General features: G+C 45.5%; 1 protein-coding gene across 3 annotated transcripts in view; it reads left to right on the plus strand.

The window, feature by feature from the left end:
* Positions 1 to 17,441, plus strand: part of LOC129835335 (sushi, von Willebrand factor type A, EGF and pentraxin domain-containing protein 1-like) — a gene marked incomplete at its 5' end in the record, with an annotated part of 115,313 nt that overhangs the window by 46,714 nt on the left and 51,158 nt on the right. For all 3 annotated transcript variants that reach the window (XM_055900930.1, XM_055900929.1, XM_055900931.1), the window contains 9 exon segments: positions 5,451 to 5,539; positions 9,822 to 9,918; positions 10,506 to 10,619; positions 12,574 to 12,687; positions 13,582 to 13,783; positions 14,055 to 14,212; positions 15,339 to 15,537; positions 15,806 to 15,981; positions 16,222 to 16,346. In XM_055900930.1, coding sequence (XP_055756905.1) covers positions 5,451 to 5,539; positions 9,822 to 9,918; positions 10,506 to 10,619; positions 12,574 to 12,687; positions 13,582 to 13,783; positions 14,055 to 14,212; positions 15,339 to 15,537; positions 15,806 to 15,981; positions 16,222 to 16,346 — 1,274 coding nt within the window.

The following is a 17,441-nucleotide window of genomic DNA, read 5'->3' on the forward strand; positions in this document are numbered from 1 at the left end:
ATCACACCCTACTGTTACACTACACTGGCTGAGCTTCACATCACACCCTATTGTTACACTACACTGGCTGAGTTTCACATCACACCCTACTGTTACACTACACTGGCTGAGTTTCACATCACACCCTACTGTTACACTTCACTGGCTGAGCTTCACATCACACCCTACTGTTACACTACACTGGCTGAGTTTCACATCACACCCTACTGTTACACTACACTGGCTGAGCTTCACATCACACCCTACTGTTACACTACACTGGCTGAGTTTCACATCACACCCTACTGTTACACTACACTGGCTGAGTTTCACATCCCACCCTACTGTTACACTACACTGGCTGAGTTTCACATCACACCCTACTGTTACACTTTACTGGCTGAGTTTCACATCACACCCTACTGTTACACTACACTGGCTGAGCTTCACATCACACCCTACTGTTACACTACACTGGCTGAGCTTCACATCACACCCTACTGTTACACTACACTGGCTGAGTTTCACATCACACCCTACTGTTACACTACACTGGCTGAGTTTCACATCACACCCTACTGTTACACTACACTGGCTGAGCTTCACATCACACCCTACTGTTACACTACACTGGCTGAGTTTCACATCACACCCTACTGTTACACTACACTGGCTGAGTTTCACATCACACCCTACTGTTACACTACACTGGCTGAGTTTCACATCACACCCTACTGTTACACTACACTGGCTGAGCTTCACATCACACCCTACTGTTACACTACACTGGCTGAGTTTCACATCACACCCTACTGTTACACTACACTGGCTGAGTTTCACATCACACCCTACTGTTACACTACACTGGCTGAGTATCACATCACACCCTACTGTTACACTACACTGGCTGAGTTTCACATCACACCCTACTGTTACACTACACTGGCTGAGCTTCACATCACACCCTACTGTTACACTACACTGGCTGAGTTTCACATCACACCCTACTGTTACACTACACTGGCTGAGTTTCACATCACACCCTACTGTTACACTACACTGGCTGAGCTTCATATCACACCCTACTGTTACACTACACTGGCTGAGTTTCACAGCACACCCTACTGTTACACTACACTGGCTGAGTTTCACATCACACCCTACTGTTACACTACACTGGCTGAGTTTCACATCACACCCTACTGTTACACTACACTGGCTGAGCTTCACATCACACCCTACTGTTACACTACACTGGCTGAGCTTCATATCACACCCTACTGTTACACTACACTGGCTGAGTTTCACATCACACCCTACTGTTACACTACACTGGCTGAGCTTCATATCACACCCTACTGTTACACTACACTGGCTGAGTTTCACAGCACACCCTACTGTTACACTACACTGGCTGAGCTTCACATCACACCCTACTGTTACACTACACTGGCTGAGTTTCACATCACACCCTACTGTTACACTACACTGGCTGAGTTTCACATCACACCCTACTGTTACACTACACTGGCTGAGTTTCACATCACACCCTACTGTTACACTACACTGGCTGAGCTTCACATCACACCCTACTGTTACACTACACTGGCTGAGTTTCACATCACACCCTACTGTTACACTACACTGGCTGAGTTTCACATCACACCCTACTGTTACACTTCACTGGCTGAGCTTCACATCACACCCTACTGTTACACTACACTGGCTGAGTTTCACATCACACCCTACTGTTACACTACACTGGCTGAGTTTCACATCACACCCTACTGTTACACTACACTGGCTGAGTATCACATCACACCCTACTGTTACACTACACTGGCTGAGTTTCACATCACACCCTACTGTTACACTACACTGGCTGAGCTTCACATCACACCCTACTGTTACACTACACTGGCTGAGTTTCACATCACACCCTACTGTTACACTACACTGGCTGAGTTTCACATCACACCCTACTGTTACACTACACTGGCTGAGTTTCACATCACACCCTACTGTTACACTACACTGGCTGAGCTTCACATCACACCCTACTGTTACACTACACTGGCTGAGTTTCACATCACACCCTACTGTTACACTACACTGGCTGAGTTTCACATCACACCCTACTGTTACACTACACTGGCTGAGTTTCACATCACACCCTACTGTTACACTACACTGGCTGAGCTTCACATCACACCCTACTGTTACACTACACTGGCTGAGTTTCACATCACACCCTTCTGTTACACTACACTGGATGAGTTTCACATCACACCCTACTGTTACACTACACTGGCTGAGCTTCACATCACACCCTACTGTTACACTACACTGGCTGAGCTTCACATCACACCCTACTGTTACACTACACTGGGTGAGCTTCACATCACACCCTACTGTTACACTACACTGGCTGAGTTTCACATCACACCCTACTGTTACACTACACTGGCTGAGCTTCATATCACACCCTACTGTTACACTACACTGGCTGAGTTTCACAGCACACCCTACTGTTACACTACACTGGCTGAGTTTCACATCACACCCTACTGTTACACTACACTGGCTGAGTTTCACATCACACCCTACTGTTACACTACACTGGCTGAGTTTCACATCACACCCTACTGTTACACTACACTGGCTGAGTTTCACATCACACCCTACTGTTACACTACACTGGCTGAGTTTCACATCACACCCTACTGTTACACTACACTGGCTGAGTTTCACATCACACCCTACTGTTACACTACACTGGCTGAGCTTCACATCACACCCTACTGTTACACTACACTGGCTGAGTTTCACATCACACCCTTCTGTTACACTACACTGGCTGAGTTTCACAGCACACCCTACTGTTACACTACACTGGCTGAGTTTCACATCACACCCTACTGTTACACTACACTGGCTGAGTTTCACATCACACCCTACTGTTACACTACACTGGCTGAGTTTCACATCACACCCTACTGTTACACTACACTGGCTGAGTTTCACATCACACCCTACTGTTACACTACACTGGCTGAGCTTCACATCACACCCTACTGTTACACTACACTGGCTGAGTTTCACATCACACCCTACTGTTACACTACACTGGCTGAGTTTCACAGCACACCCTACTGTTACACTACACTGGCTGAGTTTCACATCACACCCTACTGTTACACTACACTGGCTGAGCTTCACATCACACCCTACTGTTACACTACACTGGCTGAGTTTCACATCACACCCTACTGTCACACTACACTGGCTGAGTTTCACATCACACCCTACTGTTACACTACACTGGCTGAGCTTCACATCACACCCTACTGTTACACTACACTGGCTGAGTTTCACATCACACCCTACTGTTACACTACACTGGCTGAGTTTCACATCACACCCTACTGTTACACTACACTGGCTGAGTTTCACATCACACCCTACTGTTACACTACACTGGCTGAGTTTCACATCACACCCTACTGTTACACTACACTGGCTGAGCTTCACATCACACCCTACTGTTACACTACACTGGCTGAGTTTCACATCACACCCTACTGTTACACTACACTGGCTGAGTTTCACATCCCACCCTACTGTTACACTACACTGGCTGAGTTTCACATCACACCCTACTGTTACACTACACTGGCTGAGTTTCACATCACACCCTACTGTTACACTACACTGGCTGAGCTTCACATCACACCCTACTGTTACACTACACTGGCTGAGCTTCACATCACACCCTACTGTTACACTACACTGGCTGAGATTCACATCACACCCTACTGTTACACTACACTGGCTGAGTTTCACATCACGCCCTACTGTTACACTACACTGGCTGAGCTTCACATCACACCCTACTGTTACACTACACTGGCTGAGTTTCACATCACACCCTACTGTTACACTACACTGGCTGAGTTTCACATCACACCCTACTGTTACACTACACTGGCTGAGTTTCACATCACACCCTACTGTTACACTACACTGGCTGAGTTTCACATCACACCCTACTGTTACACTACACTGGCTGAGTTTCACATCACACCCTACTGTTACACTACACTGGCTGAGTTTCACATCACACCCTTCTGTTACACTACACTGGCTGAGTTTCACATCACACCCTACTGTTACACTACACTGGCTGAGTTTCACATCACACCCTACTGTTACACTACACTGGCTGAGTTTCACATCACACCCTACTGTTACACTACACTGGCTGAGCTTCACATCACACCCTACTGTTACACTACACTGGCTGAGTTTCACATCACACCCTACTGTTACACTACGCTGGCTGAGTTTCACATCACACCCTACTGTTACACTACACTGGCTGAGTTTCACATCACACCCTACTGTTACACTACACTGGCTGAGTTTCACATCACACCCTACTGTTACACTACACTGGCTGAGTTTCACATCACACCCTACTGTTACACTACACTGGCTGAGTTTCACATCACACCCTATTGTTACACTACACTGGCTGAGTTTCACATCACACCCTACTGTTACACTACACTGGCTGAGTTTCACATCACACCCTACTGTTACACTACACTGGCTGAGTTTCACATCACACCCTACTGTTACACTACACTGGATGAGTTTCACATCACACCCTACTGTTACACTACACTGGCTGAGTTTCACATCACACCCTACTGTTACACTACACTGGCTGAGTTTCACATCACACCCTACTGTTACACTACACTGGATGAGTTTCACATCACACCCTTCTGTTACACTACACTGGCTGAGTTTATTTACTTAATTACTTCATATTCCTTATTGCTTATACAGTATATATGCAGCCAAATGTTCCTCTTGTGAAAATCAAGTTTGAACTGAATTATAGTTTATTCCTGACACCTTTTCCCCTATAGTGCCCAACCTTTGACCTGAGTCTGCATCTGTAATGCCATTATATTCCTCATAGGACTACAGACACATGGCTCTGGTCAAAATGACACTCGACTGGTAACAGGGCATTATTTGAGACTGTAGACATACAACATTGTTTGAGACTGGGCCACTGAATGGAAAAGGGATTCTGATAAAGGCTCAGGAATGAATGGAAATGTATTAGACATGTGACTACTGGGGAATGAAATACTCTACAAAACAAAGGCCTTAAGTATGAGAACCAACTGTGGCTGGTAGAATAAATATGAGCTTAATGAAACCTTTTCTTTCTTTCTTTCTTTCTTTCTTTCTTTCTCTCTCCTCGTCCTCTCTCTCTCTCTCTCTGTCTCTCTGTCTCTGTCTCTGTCTCTCTCTCTCTCTCTCTCTCTCTCTGTCTCTCTCTCTCTCTCTCTGTCTTTCTCTCCATCTCTCTCCTCTTCTCTGCCCCCCCCCCTCTCACTCCCCATCCTTCACTCCCTTTCTCCCTTTCTCCCTCTCTCCCTCCCCTCTGTCAGGTTTTGGCTCTAGTTTCCTGCCCAAGGAGGAGAGTGTGACATCAGCCCCAGAGGTGGTGGTATCCCAGGACTACCAGGCTAGCAGCCAGGTGAGACTGACTGACTTACTGACCCATGTCCTCAAGAGACCTCAAGGGGTTACCCTGCAAACAATAATGAGTCACTAGGACGTCCCTGGGACGTCACGAAATGGTCGCCTAAAGTGGCCAGGATGTTGTGTCATGGTCCCCTGGAGGTTTTTGTCTAATACCCAGTTTGTCCCGGAGACGTCACCTGATGGTCGCAAAGAAATGTTCTCCTCCTCCAAAACATTTTTTACCCAGGGAACGCGCACCCTAGTTTCACTACACATCTCCCCTTGTTACTGTTGCTAAAGCCCTGATTGGTGAACCACTGATCCTGTCACAGCTCTTTGTCTTTTGGCAATGCTAGGGACACCCACCCACAAAAAGTACTTTTAGGATTGTTGGAGCAAAGTCTAATGCTTAATAAATGCTTGAGTTGAATAATAGTATTCAACTGATCGTTTTCCACAGCTGTCCAGTAACCTCTTTACATACAGTACCACACAGAGGAGTGATTTACTACTGTCTCCTTATCTCTGAGACACTAACAGCCAGCCAGGCTGAAATCTTCCGTTGTCTGTTTAGGCTCTAAAGGTCTTATCAATCATCCCCTATCTTAGACACATAGGCTGTGAGAACTGGTTAGAACTGGTTCTTGTTTTTATTATTTTTCTAAGGAAGTGGAGCCAATTACCCCTTATCTCTTTTGTAAGTTTGCCTCCCCCTTGGAGGGGTAAACAGCTCTGTGTAGGTGAAGTAAATAAAGACTGTGTGATTTGTAAATAATCAAGTTCCTCCCCGGGAAATTTCAGGAGAGTTAACTTCCTTGCAATTGCTTGGATAAACTCTTAAAAACAAGCTCTGCCCGATCGTTGGAACAAGTTCTTCCTCAACAGTGTTTTGGAACTTAAATATTTGGCACACATAATTACATTGTGTATGTTTATTCATACAGTCATTATTATTTAACGTGTCCTCTCCTGACGGATTTCACCTGTAGGCCTATTCCTACACTTTGCACTTCAAAGTAAACCTCAGCTCTGAAATACACTGAAATTCCGGAGTAACATTAAAACAGAATAATATGCCCCACCAGCATTAGACAACTATTCTGAAAACCCTCAAATTACTGAAATAAGTCAATTAAATAAATCAGAGAATAGCAGTGCAGGTTGAGAGCTTCAAGTTCCTTGGTGACCACATGACCAACTATTATGGTCCGAACACACCAAGACAGTCGTGAAGAGGGCACAACAACCACTATTCCCCCTCAGGAGACTGAAAAGATTTGTCATGGGTCCCCAGATCCTCAAAAAGTTCTACAGCTTCACCATCGAGAGTATACTGACCGGTTGTATCATCGCCTGGTATGGCAACTGCTCGGCATCTGACCGTAAGGCACTGGGGCCAAGCTTCCTGCCATCCAGGACCTCTATACTAAAAATGGTCAGAAACTCCAGCCACCCAAGTCATAGACTGTTCTCTCTGCTACCGCACGGCAAGTAGTACCGGAGCCCCAAGTTGAGGTCCAAAAGGCTCCTTAACAGCTTCTACCCACAAGCCATAAGACTGCTGGACAATTAATCAAATGGCTACCTGGACTATTTGCATTGACCCCCCTTTTATTATACTGCTGCTACTCACTGTTTATTATCAATGCATAGTCATTTTGCCCCTATCTACACTGCATTCAGAAAGTATTCAGACCCCTTGAATTTTTTTACACATTTTGTTACGTTACAGCCTTATTCTAAAATATATTACTTTTTTTTTTTTTGCTCATCAATCTACACACAATGCCCCATAAGGACAAAGCAAAAACAGGTTTTTAGAAATTGTACAGATTTATACATTTAAAAAAAACTGAAATATCACATTTACTTAAGTATTCAGATCCTTTACTCAGTACTTTGTTGAAGCATCTTTGACAGCGATAACAGCCTTGAGTCTTCTTGGGTTTGACGCTACAAGCCTGGCACACCTGTATTTTGGGAGCTTCTCCCATTCTTCTCTGCAGATCCTCTCAAGCTCTGCCAGGTTAGATGGGGAGGGTCGCTGCACAGCTATTTTCAGGTCTCTCCAGAGATTTTCTATCGGGTTCAAGTCCGGGCTCTGGCTGGGCCACTCAAGGACATTCAGTCACTTGTCCCGATGCCGCTCCTGCGTTGTCTTCGCTGTGTGTCTTGAGGGTTGTTGTCCTGTTGGAAGGTGAACATTTGCCCTAGTCTGAGGTCCTGAGCGCTCTGGAGCAGGTTTTCATCAAGGATCTCTCTGTTCTTTGCTCCGTTTACCTTTCCCTTAATCCTGACAAGTCTCCCAGTTCCTGCCGCTGAAAAAAATCCCCACAGCATGATGCTGCCACCACCATGCTGGCACTCTTTTGTTTTTCTCTAGACGAGGCATTTAGCATTCAGGCCAAAGTGTTCAATCTTGGTTTCATCAGACCAGAGAATCTTGTTTCTAATGGACTGAGAGTCCTTTAGGTGCCTTTTGGCAAACTCCAAGCGGGCTGTCATGTGCCTTTTACTGAGGAGTGGCTTCCGTGTGCCCACTCTACCATAAAGGCCTGATTGGCCTGAGAGTCTTTTTTGTTACCCTTGCCCAGATCTGTGCCTCGACACAATCCTGTCTCGGAGCTCTACGGACAGTTCATTCGACCTCATGGCTTAGTTTTTGCACTGTCAAATGTAGGGCCTTATATAGACAGATGTGTGCCTTTCCAAGTCATGTCCAATCAATTGAATTTACCACAGGTGGACTCCAATCAAGTTGTAGAAACATCTCAAGGAGGATCAATGTAAACAGGATGCACCTGAGCTCAATTTCGAGGCTCATAGAAAATTTGTCTTCTACACATTCAGTACCTATGGTCCGAAAACATATTTAAATATGGTATTTCTTTTTTTATTTGTCATGAATTTGCAAAAATTTCCAAAAATATGTTTTCGCTTTTCATTAAGTGATATTGTGTGTAGTAGATTGATAAGGGAAAAAATAATTTAATCAATTTTAGAATAAGGCTGTAATGTAACAAAATGTGGAAAAAGTCAAGGGGTCTGAATACTTTCTGAATGCACTTCACATGTACATATTACCTCAATTACCTTTACTAACCTGTAGCCCCGCACATTGACTCGGTACCGGTATCGCCTTGTATATACCTCGTTATTGTTATTTTATTGTGTTTCTTTTTTTACTTTCGTTTATTTCATAAATATTTTCTTAACACTTATTTTCTTAAAACTGCATCGTTGGGCTGCTAAGTTAGCATTTCACAGTAAATTCTACACCTGTTGTATTAGCAACATGTGACAAATAAAATTTGATTTGAGATAGCACTCTTTTGTTAAGTGCACATTTGTATTATACGTACTGAATGTGTAGAAGACTTCAGAGAAAGCTACAGACTTTGTGGTACAGCAGCAGAAATCACAGGTTGGGTCATATTGAAAAGTCAGTACTAAGTAATCATGCCAAATGTAATCATATTGTCACTGATTAAAGATTTTTATCCTATTTTAGCTGGACAGCGTACCACTTACCTTAAAACACCCGAACCATTTCATCACTTTACTTAACTTGTTTGGGACACCTGCGACCATCCCCTGACAAAAATCTCTAGGGGACCATGACACAAGAATGTTCAGGGGACCTTCAGGGGACCATGATACAATGTCCCAAGAACGTGCTAAAAACGTCCTCGGGGACATCCTGGGTCAAACCGGGAGGTAGACAAAACCTCCAGGGGACCATGACACAACGCCCCAAGAACTTCCTCTGGGACGTTCCTGGGACAAACCGGTAACTAGACAAAACATTCAGGGGGCCATGACACAACGTCCCAAGAACTTCCTCTGGGACGTTCCTGGGACAAACCGGTAACTAGACAAAACATTCAGGGGACCATGACACAATGTCCCAAGAACTTCCTCTGGGACGTTCCTGGGACAAACCGGTAACTGGACAAAACATTCAGGGGGCCATGACACAACATCCCAAGAACGTCCTAAAAACATCATCACGTGTTGTCTAAGGACTAGTAAAATAAAAGTCCTTAAAACATCCCAAAAGGACCTGACATGGTCCTCAATGACGTCCTGGTAACTTACAGGGAACTAAACAAAGGTCCCCAGAGAAGTTCTCTTAGACTAGACTGCACTGGGGATGATGAGTTGTAATCAGTAATGCTTATGAGTATGATGAGTACGGAATGTGAGAATGAAATGCTCTCTTCCTCCTGAAGTGATCACACTCCACACTCATAACCATAACTCACAACCACATGACTGTACCTGTATCTCCTCAGGTGTTCCATGAGTGTTTCCTGAATCCGTGTCAGAACAGGGGCACGTGTGAGGAGGTGGGGGCGGGATACGTGTGCACCTGTCTACCTGGTTTCACAGGTAAACTGAAACAGTTATGAATGGAATGAAAAGAGAACTTCCACATGTAACAGTGTTCTTCCGTCCCTCTCCTCGCCCCAACCTGGGCATGAATCAGGGACTCTCTGCACTCATCAACAACAGTCACCCTCGAAGCACCGTTACCTATGATGTCACAAAAGCCAAGGTCCTTGCAGGGCAAGGGAAACAACTACTTTAAGGTCTTAGAGCAAGTCACATCACCGATTAAAACACCGCTAACCAGCTAGCCATATCACACCGGTTACACACCCACTTAAGCTTTCAGTCAAACAATGACCATTAGAGCAATGAGAAGTTATTATTAGTTATAAACTGGGTGGTTCGAGCACTGAATGCTGATTGGCTGACAGCCGTGGTATATCACACCGTATACCACGGGTATAACAAACTTCTATTTTTACTGCTCCAATAACCTTGGTAACCAGTTTATAATACTAATAAGGCACCACAGGGGTTTGTGATATATGGCCAATATAGCACGGCTAAGGGCTGTGTCCATATATCACATCCCCTCGGGCAATTGGTTAGTTGTCTTATATGACTGTGACAATGTGTTTCTCTCTCAGGGGCTAAGTGTGAGAGTGACATAGATGAGTGTGACTCGGCACCCTGTCAGAATGACGGTCTCTGTAAGGACGGCATGGGAGACTTCCTCTGTCAGTGTAGACCTGGCTTTGTAGGTATGGAGACGTCACAACAACTACACATTGTCCTCCACATCATGACTGTCCACTGTCCTCCACATCATGCCTGTCCACTGTCCTCCACATCATGACTGTCCACTGTCCTCCACATCATGACTGTCCACTGTCCTCCACATCATGACTGTCCACTGTCCTCCACATCATGACTGTCCACTGTCCTCCATATCATAACTGTCCACTGTCCTCCACATCATGACTGTCCACTGTCCTCCACATCATGACTGTCCACTGTCCTCCACATCATGACTGTCCACTGTCTTCCACATCATGCCTGTCCACTGTCCTCCACATCATGACTGTCCACTGTCCTCCACATCATGACTGTCCACTGTCCTCCACATCATGACTGTCCACTGTCCTCCACATCATGACTGTCCACTGTCCTCCACATCATGACTGTCCACTGTCCTCCATATCATAACTGTCCACTGTCTTCCACATCATGACTGTCCACTGTCCTCCACATCATGACTGTCCACTGTCCTCCACGTCATGACTGTCCACTGTCTTCCACATCATGACTGTCCACTGTCCTCCACATCATGACTGTCCACTGTCCTCCATATCATAACTGTCCACTGTCCTCCACATCATGACTGTCCACTGTCCTCCACATCATGACTGTCCACTGTCCTCCACATCATGACTGTCCACTGTCCTCCACATCATGACTGTCCACTGTCCTCCACATCATGACTGTCCACTGTCCTCCACATCATGACTGTCCACTGTCCTCCACATCATGACTGTCCACTGTCCTCCACATCATGACTGTGCACTGTCTTCCACGTCATGACTGTCCACTGTTCTCCACATCATGACTGTCCACTGTCTTCCACATCATGACTGTCCACTGTCCTCCACATCATGACTGTCCACTGTCCTCCACATCATGACTGTCCACTGTCCTCCACATCATGACTGTCCACTGTCCTCCACATCATGACTGTCCATTGTCCTCCACGTCATGACTGTCCACTGTCTTCCACATCATGACTGTCCACTGTCCTCCACATCATGACTGTCCACTGTCCTCCACATCATGACTGTCCACTGTCCTCCATATCATAACTGTCCACTGTCCTCCACATCATGACTGTCCACTGTCCTCCACATCATGACTGTCCACTGTCCTCCACATCATGACTGTCCACTGTCCTCCACATCATGACTGTCCACTGTCCTCCACATCATAACTGTCCACTGTCCTCCACATCATGACTGTCCACTGTCCTCCATATCATAACTGTCTACTGTCCTCCACATCATGACTGTCCACTGTCCTCCACATCATGACTGTCCACTGTCTTCCACATCATGACTGTCCACTGTCCTCCACATCATGACTGTCCACTGTCCTCCACATCATGACTGTCCACTGTCCTCCACATCATGACTGTCCACTGTCTTCCACATCATGACTGTCCACTGTCCTCCACATCATGACTGTCCACTGTCCTCTACGTCATGACTGTCCACTGTCCTCCACGTCATGACTGTCCACTGTCCTCCACATCATGACTGTCCACTGTCTTCCACATCATGACTGTCCACTGTCTTCCACATCATGACTGTCCAATGTCCTCCACATCATGACTGTCCACTGTCCTCCACGTCATGACTGTCCACTGTCCTCCACATCATGACTGTCCACTGTCCTCCACATCATGACTGTCCACTGTCCTCCACATCATGACTGTCCACTGTCCTCCACGTCATGACTGTCCACTGTCCTCCACGTCATGACTGTCCACTGTCCTCCACACAGACACATCTTCTTTGAGGATTTGTCAGACATTCAGTAGCCTGGATGCTGTACTCTGTTTCTCCTTTGCCAAAACCTTTGTCTGGCAACAAGGCTGCATTTAGTACTATTTGATGGCAGATGTGTGTATATGTGACTGACTGCTGGTGTTCTGTCCTGTCCCAGGTTCTTTGTGCGAGGCAGAGGTGAATGAGTGTAGCTCCTTCCCCTGTCTGAACGAGGGAGTGTGTGTGGACGAGATCAACCAGTACACCTGCAGCTGTGCTGACGGCTTCACAGGTGGGATCACTCTGCATCGCCTACCTACCAGACTCCTTGGGCACTTCAGTTACCTGTATTCATTATTGCATGAACATTGCATGAATATACTGCAGAGGCAGCCCCTTAAACATTTAAATTAAACCTTGCATTTGTAATAATCACAATGCCACATTTTATGCAACTACTGCAGAAGGTAAAACGTGTAAAATGATCACATGGCAAATTATTTATTTAATTTAAAACTATAATTATCATAATATGCCAAATAAAAATATTGTACTGCTAAAGGAAAAACCTACAAAACCTATTTTTTGAGCAACATCCACAAAATGTTTTAATTTATACAGCAAACATTCAATGCCAGCAATGGAATGAATTGATTTCTCCAGTGCTCACGCAATAAGGCGTTATGATCAAAAACATGATATTTTGCCTTATGATCAACAATACGACAACAGCTTCAACCAGAGGGGACTGCTCCCCTCAGTTTAGTTCCACCAAATTTGGCCAGACAGCTGGATTATGGAACACCCTGCCAACCAGCGTTAGAGAGTGCTGTACCTTTGTTATATGTAGCTTATAGGCAAACCAGCCATGTGAACATTAAGACATTCTGACTCTTAAGATGTCACATACTGTAGGACCAAGGGACATTTAAACTCGGATGTAGCGTTATCATTATATTGTCTATTGTTCTATATTTGGATTATTCGATATTTGTATATCTCTATCTATATCTCTCAATATATATATATACTTGTGAGGCATCTGTTTCTCAAACTAGACACTCGAATGTGTCATCCATTCACCTACTCTGCGTCTCACAAAGACACAATGCAATGGCATGTTGTGCATGGTCCGTGAGAAATAAACAAAGAAATAAATCGGATCTTTTTCCTTTCTGTCTTCTAGGTTCTCGTTGTGAGCTGGAGATAGATGAGTGTCTGTCCAGTCCGTGTCTGAACGGGGGTGTGTGTGACGACCTGCTGGGGGGGTACTCCTGCACCTGCCTCCCGGGCTACTCTGGTTACCGTTGTGAGGTCAACGTGGATGAGTGTAACAGCGCCCCCTGTCTGAATGGAGGGACATGTCAAGACGCGGTCAACAACTTCAGGTAACAAGGAGGAACAACAGCCGACTGCTGTCAACCAACCAAGCAGTGGTGTACTTTTATTTATTTATTTTTTATTATACATAATCTTTTGCATATTTATGTTTTATTTATGTGGAAAATATGTATTGAATTGTTTTCAAACTTGAGATTTTAGTGAAATATGGGTGGGACTTCAGTCAGTTATTCAGCATTTGTAAGGCTTAAAAGAATATGATTGTGTATGAAGTGCACTGAACAGGTATATATGACAGTCTTCTCTCTCTGTATGCAGGTGTCAGTGTGTGGAGGGCTACCGCGGCAGGCTGTGCCAGGTGGATGTTGATGAGTGTCAGGCTAACCTCTGTATCAACGGGGCCACCTGTATAGACGGACCGGGCTCCTACACCTGCCGCTGCCCTCCTGGGTTCAACGGAAGCAGGTGTGAGACAGGTATAGACGCCATGGAGGAGGAGTAGAGAGAGGGGGATGAGTGGAGGAGTAGAGAGAGGGGGATGAGTGGAGGAGGAGAGAGAGTGGGATGAGTGGAGGAGGAGTAGAGAGAGCGGGATGAGTGGAGGAGGAGTAGAGAGAGGGGGATGAGTGGAGGAGGGGTAGAGAGAGGGGGATGAGTGGAGGAGGAGTAGAGAGAGGGACATGAGTGGAGGAGGAGTAGAGAGAGGGGGATGAGTGGAGAAGGGGTAGAGAGAGGGGCATGAGTGGAGGAGGAGTAGAGAGAGGGGGATGAGTGGAGAAGGGGTAGAGAGAGGGGGATGAGTGGAGGAGGGGTAGAGAGAGGGGGATGAGTGGAGGAGGGGTAGAGAGAGGGGGATGAGTGGAGGGGGATGAGTGGAGGAGGGGTCGAGAGAAGGGCATGAGTGGAGGAGGAGCAGCGAGAGGGACATGAGTGGAGGAGGGGTAGAGAGAGGAGGATGAGTGGAGGGGGATGAGTGGAGGAGGAGCAGAGAGAGGGACATGAGTGGAGGAGGGGTAGAGAGAGGGGGGTGAGTGGAGGAGGGGTAGAGAGAGGGGGATGAGTGGAGGGGGATGAGTGGAGGAGGGGTAGAGAGAGGGACATGAGTGGAGGAGGGGTAGAGAGAGGAGGATGAGTGTATAAATGTTGGTACAATTTGAAGTTATTAAAATAATAAGTACAAATAAATAAAAAAGCTATTGCTGGAACCAACGAGTCTGTTGCTCAACCAGGAGTGGTTTATTTTTCTTACTGAAATGATTCAACAGAAAGTAAATGTGAGGTTTCACTACTCATTGGAGGCATTGGTGCCGAACGTCTGGTTGTCTAATCGAAGGAAATTGCTTTCTTAAAGTTTGATTTCACAGCCTAATGGACTGGTCTGGTCCTTTTTCCTGGATCAATATCTATTTAATATGAATCAGCAACTGCTCCTTTACTTAAAAATCAATTTTCATACACACATCATTTCTGTCCCTAAACACTTTTTCTCCTTCTAACCTCAATGACCTGGAAACTGCTCTTCTATTTGCACCTAAAACTTTTTCATAATAATTGTAATGTTTATTTCACTCATTTACGGCCTAAACATTCTCTTCCTTTCAGAGATGTCGACCTCATTCAACCTGGATTTTGAGGTGTCAGGTATCCATGGTTATGTAATGATGGACGGGGTGATGCCTGCGCTGACGGAGATCACGTGTACGTTCTGGATGAGGTCATCAGACACCACCAACTACGGCACGCCCATCTCCTACGCCGTGGAGGAAAGTGACAACGCCTTCCTGCTCATAGACTACAACGGGTCAGTACTGACACACACATACAGGGGAACATACGTTTTCATGCACGACTAGGGAGAGTGACTAGGATGGATATTTGTTTATTTCTGTTTTTGGAACTAGTTGTTAATCTAGTCCACACAAAATGCTTTCTCTCATTCTCTCTCTCTCTCTCTCTCTCTCTCTCTCTCTCTCTCTCTCTCTCTCTCTCTCTCTCTCTCTCTCTCTCTCTCTCTCTCTCTCTCTCTCTCTCTCTCTCTCTCTCTCTTTCCCCCTCCTCCCCCTGCCCAGGTGGGTCCTATACATCAATGGTAAGGAGCGGATCACAGATTGCCCGGCGGTTAACACGGGTCAGTGGCACCACATTGGGGTGTCATGGCGAAGCTGGGACGGTGACTGGAGGGTCTATATCAACGGAAACCCCTCAGACGGAGGGAAAGGCCTGTCAGTGGGCAGCACCATCCCAGGTGTAGTGCTATCCTCAGCCTGCTCATTCTACTGTATCATCTTAGTACCTCATTGAGTCCTCATAGTCTGCTGCTTAATAGTATCTAAGTGTGGCAAAGTGTTGCAAATCAAAAAGTAGAATGATGCTATTTTGCGGGTCTTAATGAAGTAATAGCAATGAGGTTTTGACATCTTTTAGGCAGATTTCATAGAACTCAAAGACTAGTGGTTAACCTCTGAACCTTGACCCTGCCTTGCAGGTGGAGGGGCATTGGTGCTGGGCCAGGACCAGGACCAGAGGGGCGAGGGCTTTAACCCGGTGGAGTCCTTCGTGGGGTCCCTCAGCCAGCTCCACATTTGGGACAGAGTTCTGGACCCACAACAAGTAAATCACTCTGACACACACACACATTCAGAATGTCCTACTGCTTTATAACCTGAAACACACACTCAGACTGTCCTACTGCTTTATAACCTGAAACACACACTCAGACTGTCCTACTGCTTTATAACCTGAAACACACACTCAGATTGTCCTACTGCTTTATAACCTGAAACACACATTCAGACTGTCCTACTGCTTTATAACCTGAAACACACATTCAGACTGTCCTACTGCTTTATAACCTGAAACACACATTCAGACTGTCCTACTGCTTTATAACCTGAAACACACATTCAGACTGTCCTACTGCTTTATAACCTGAAACACACACTCAGACTGTCCTACTGCTTTATAACCTGAAACACACACTCAGACTGTCCTACTGCTTTATAACCTGAAACACACATTCAGACTGTCCTACTGCTTTATAACCTGAAACACACATTCAGACTGTCCTACTGCTTTATAACCTGAAACACACATTCAGACTGTCCTACTGCTTTATAACCTGAAACACACATTCAGACGGTCCTACTGCTTTATAACCTGAAACACACATTCAGACTGTCCTACTGCTTTATAACCTGAAACACACATTCAGACGGTCCTACTGCTTTATAACCTGAAACACACATTCAGACTGTCCTACTGCTTTATAACCTGAAACACACATTCAGACGGTCCTACTGCTTTATAACCTGAAACACACATTCAGACTGTCCTACTGCTTTATAACCTGAAACACACATTCAGACTGTCCTACTGCTTTATAACCTGAAACACACACTCAGACTGTCCTACTGCTTTATAACCTGAAACGCACATTCAGACTGTCCTACTGCTTTATAACCTGAAACACACATTCAGACTGTCCTACTGCTTTATAACCTGAAACACACATTCAGACTGTCCTACTGCTTTATAACCTGAAACACACACTCAGACTGTCCTACTGCTTTATAACCTGAAACACACATTCAGACTGTCCTACTGCTTTATAACCTGAAACACACATTCAGACTGTCCTACTGCTTTATAACCTGAAACACACATTCAGACTGTCCTACTGCTTTATAACCTGAAACACACATTCAG

This window comes from Salvelinus fontinalis, chromosome 36 (genome assembly GCF_029448725.1).
Source record: "Salvelinus fontinalis isolate EN_2023a chromosome 36, ASM2944872v1, whole genome shotgun sequence".
Taxonomy (NCBI): Eukaryota; Metazoa; Chordata; class Actinopteri; order Salmoniformes; family Salmonidae; genus Salvelinus; species Salvelinus fontinalis.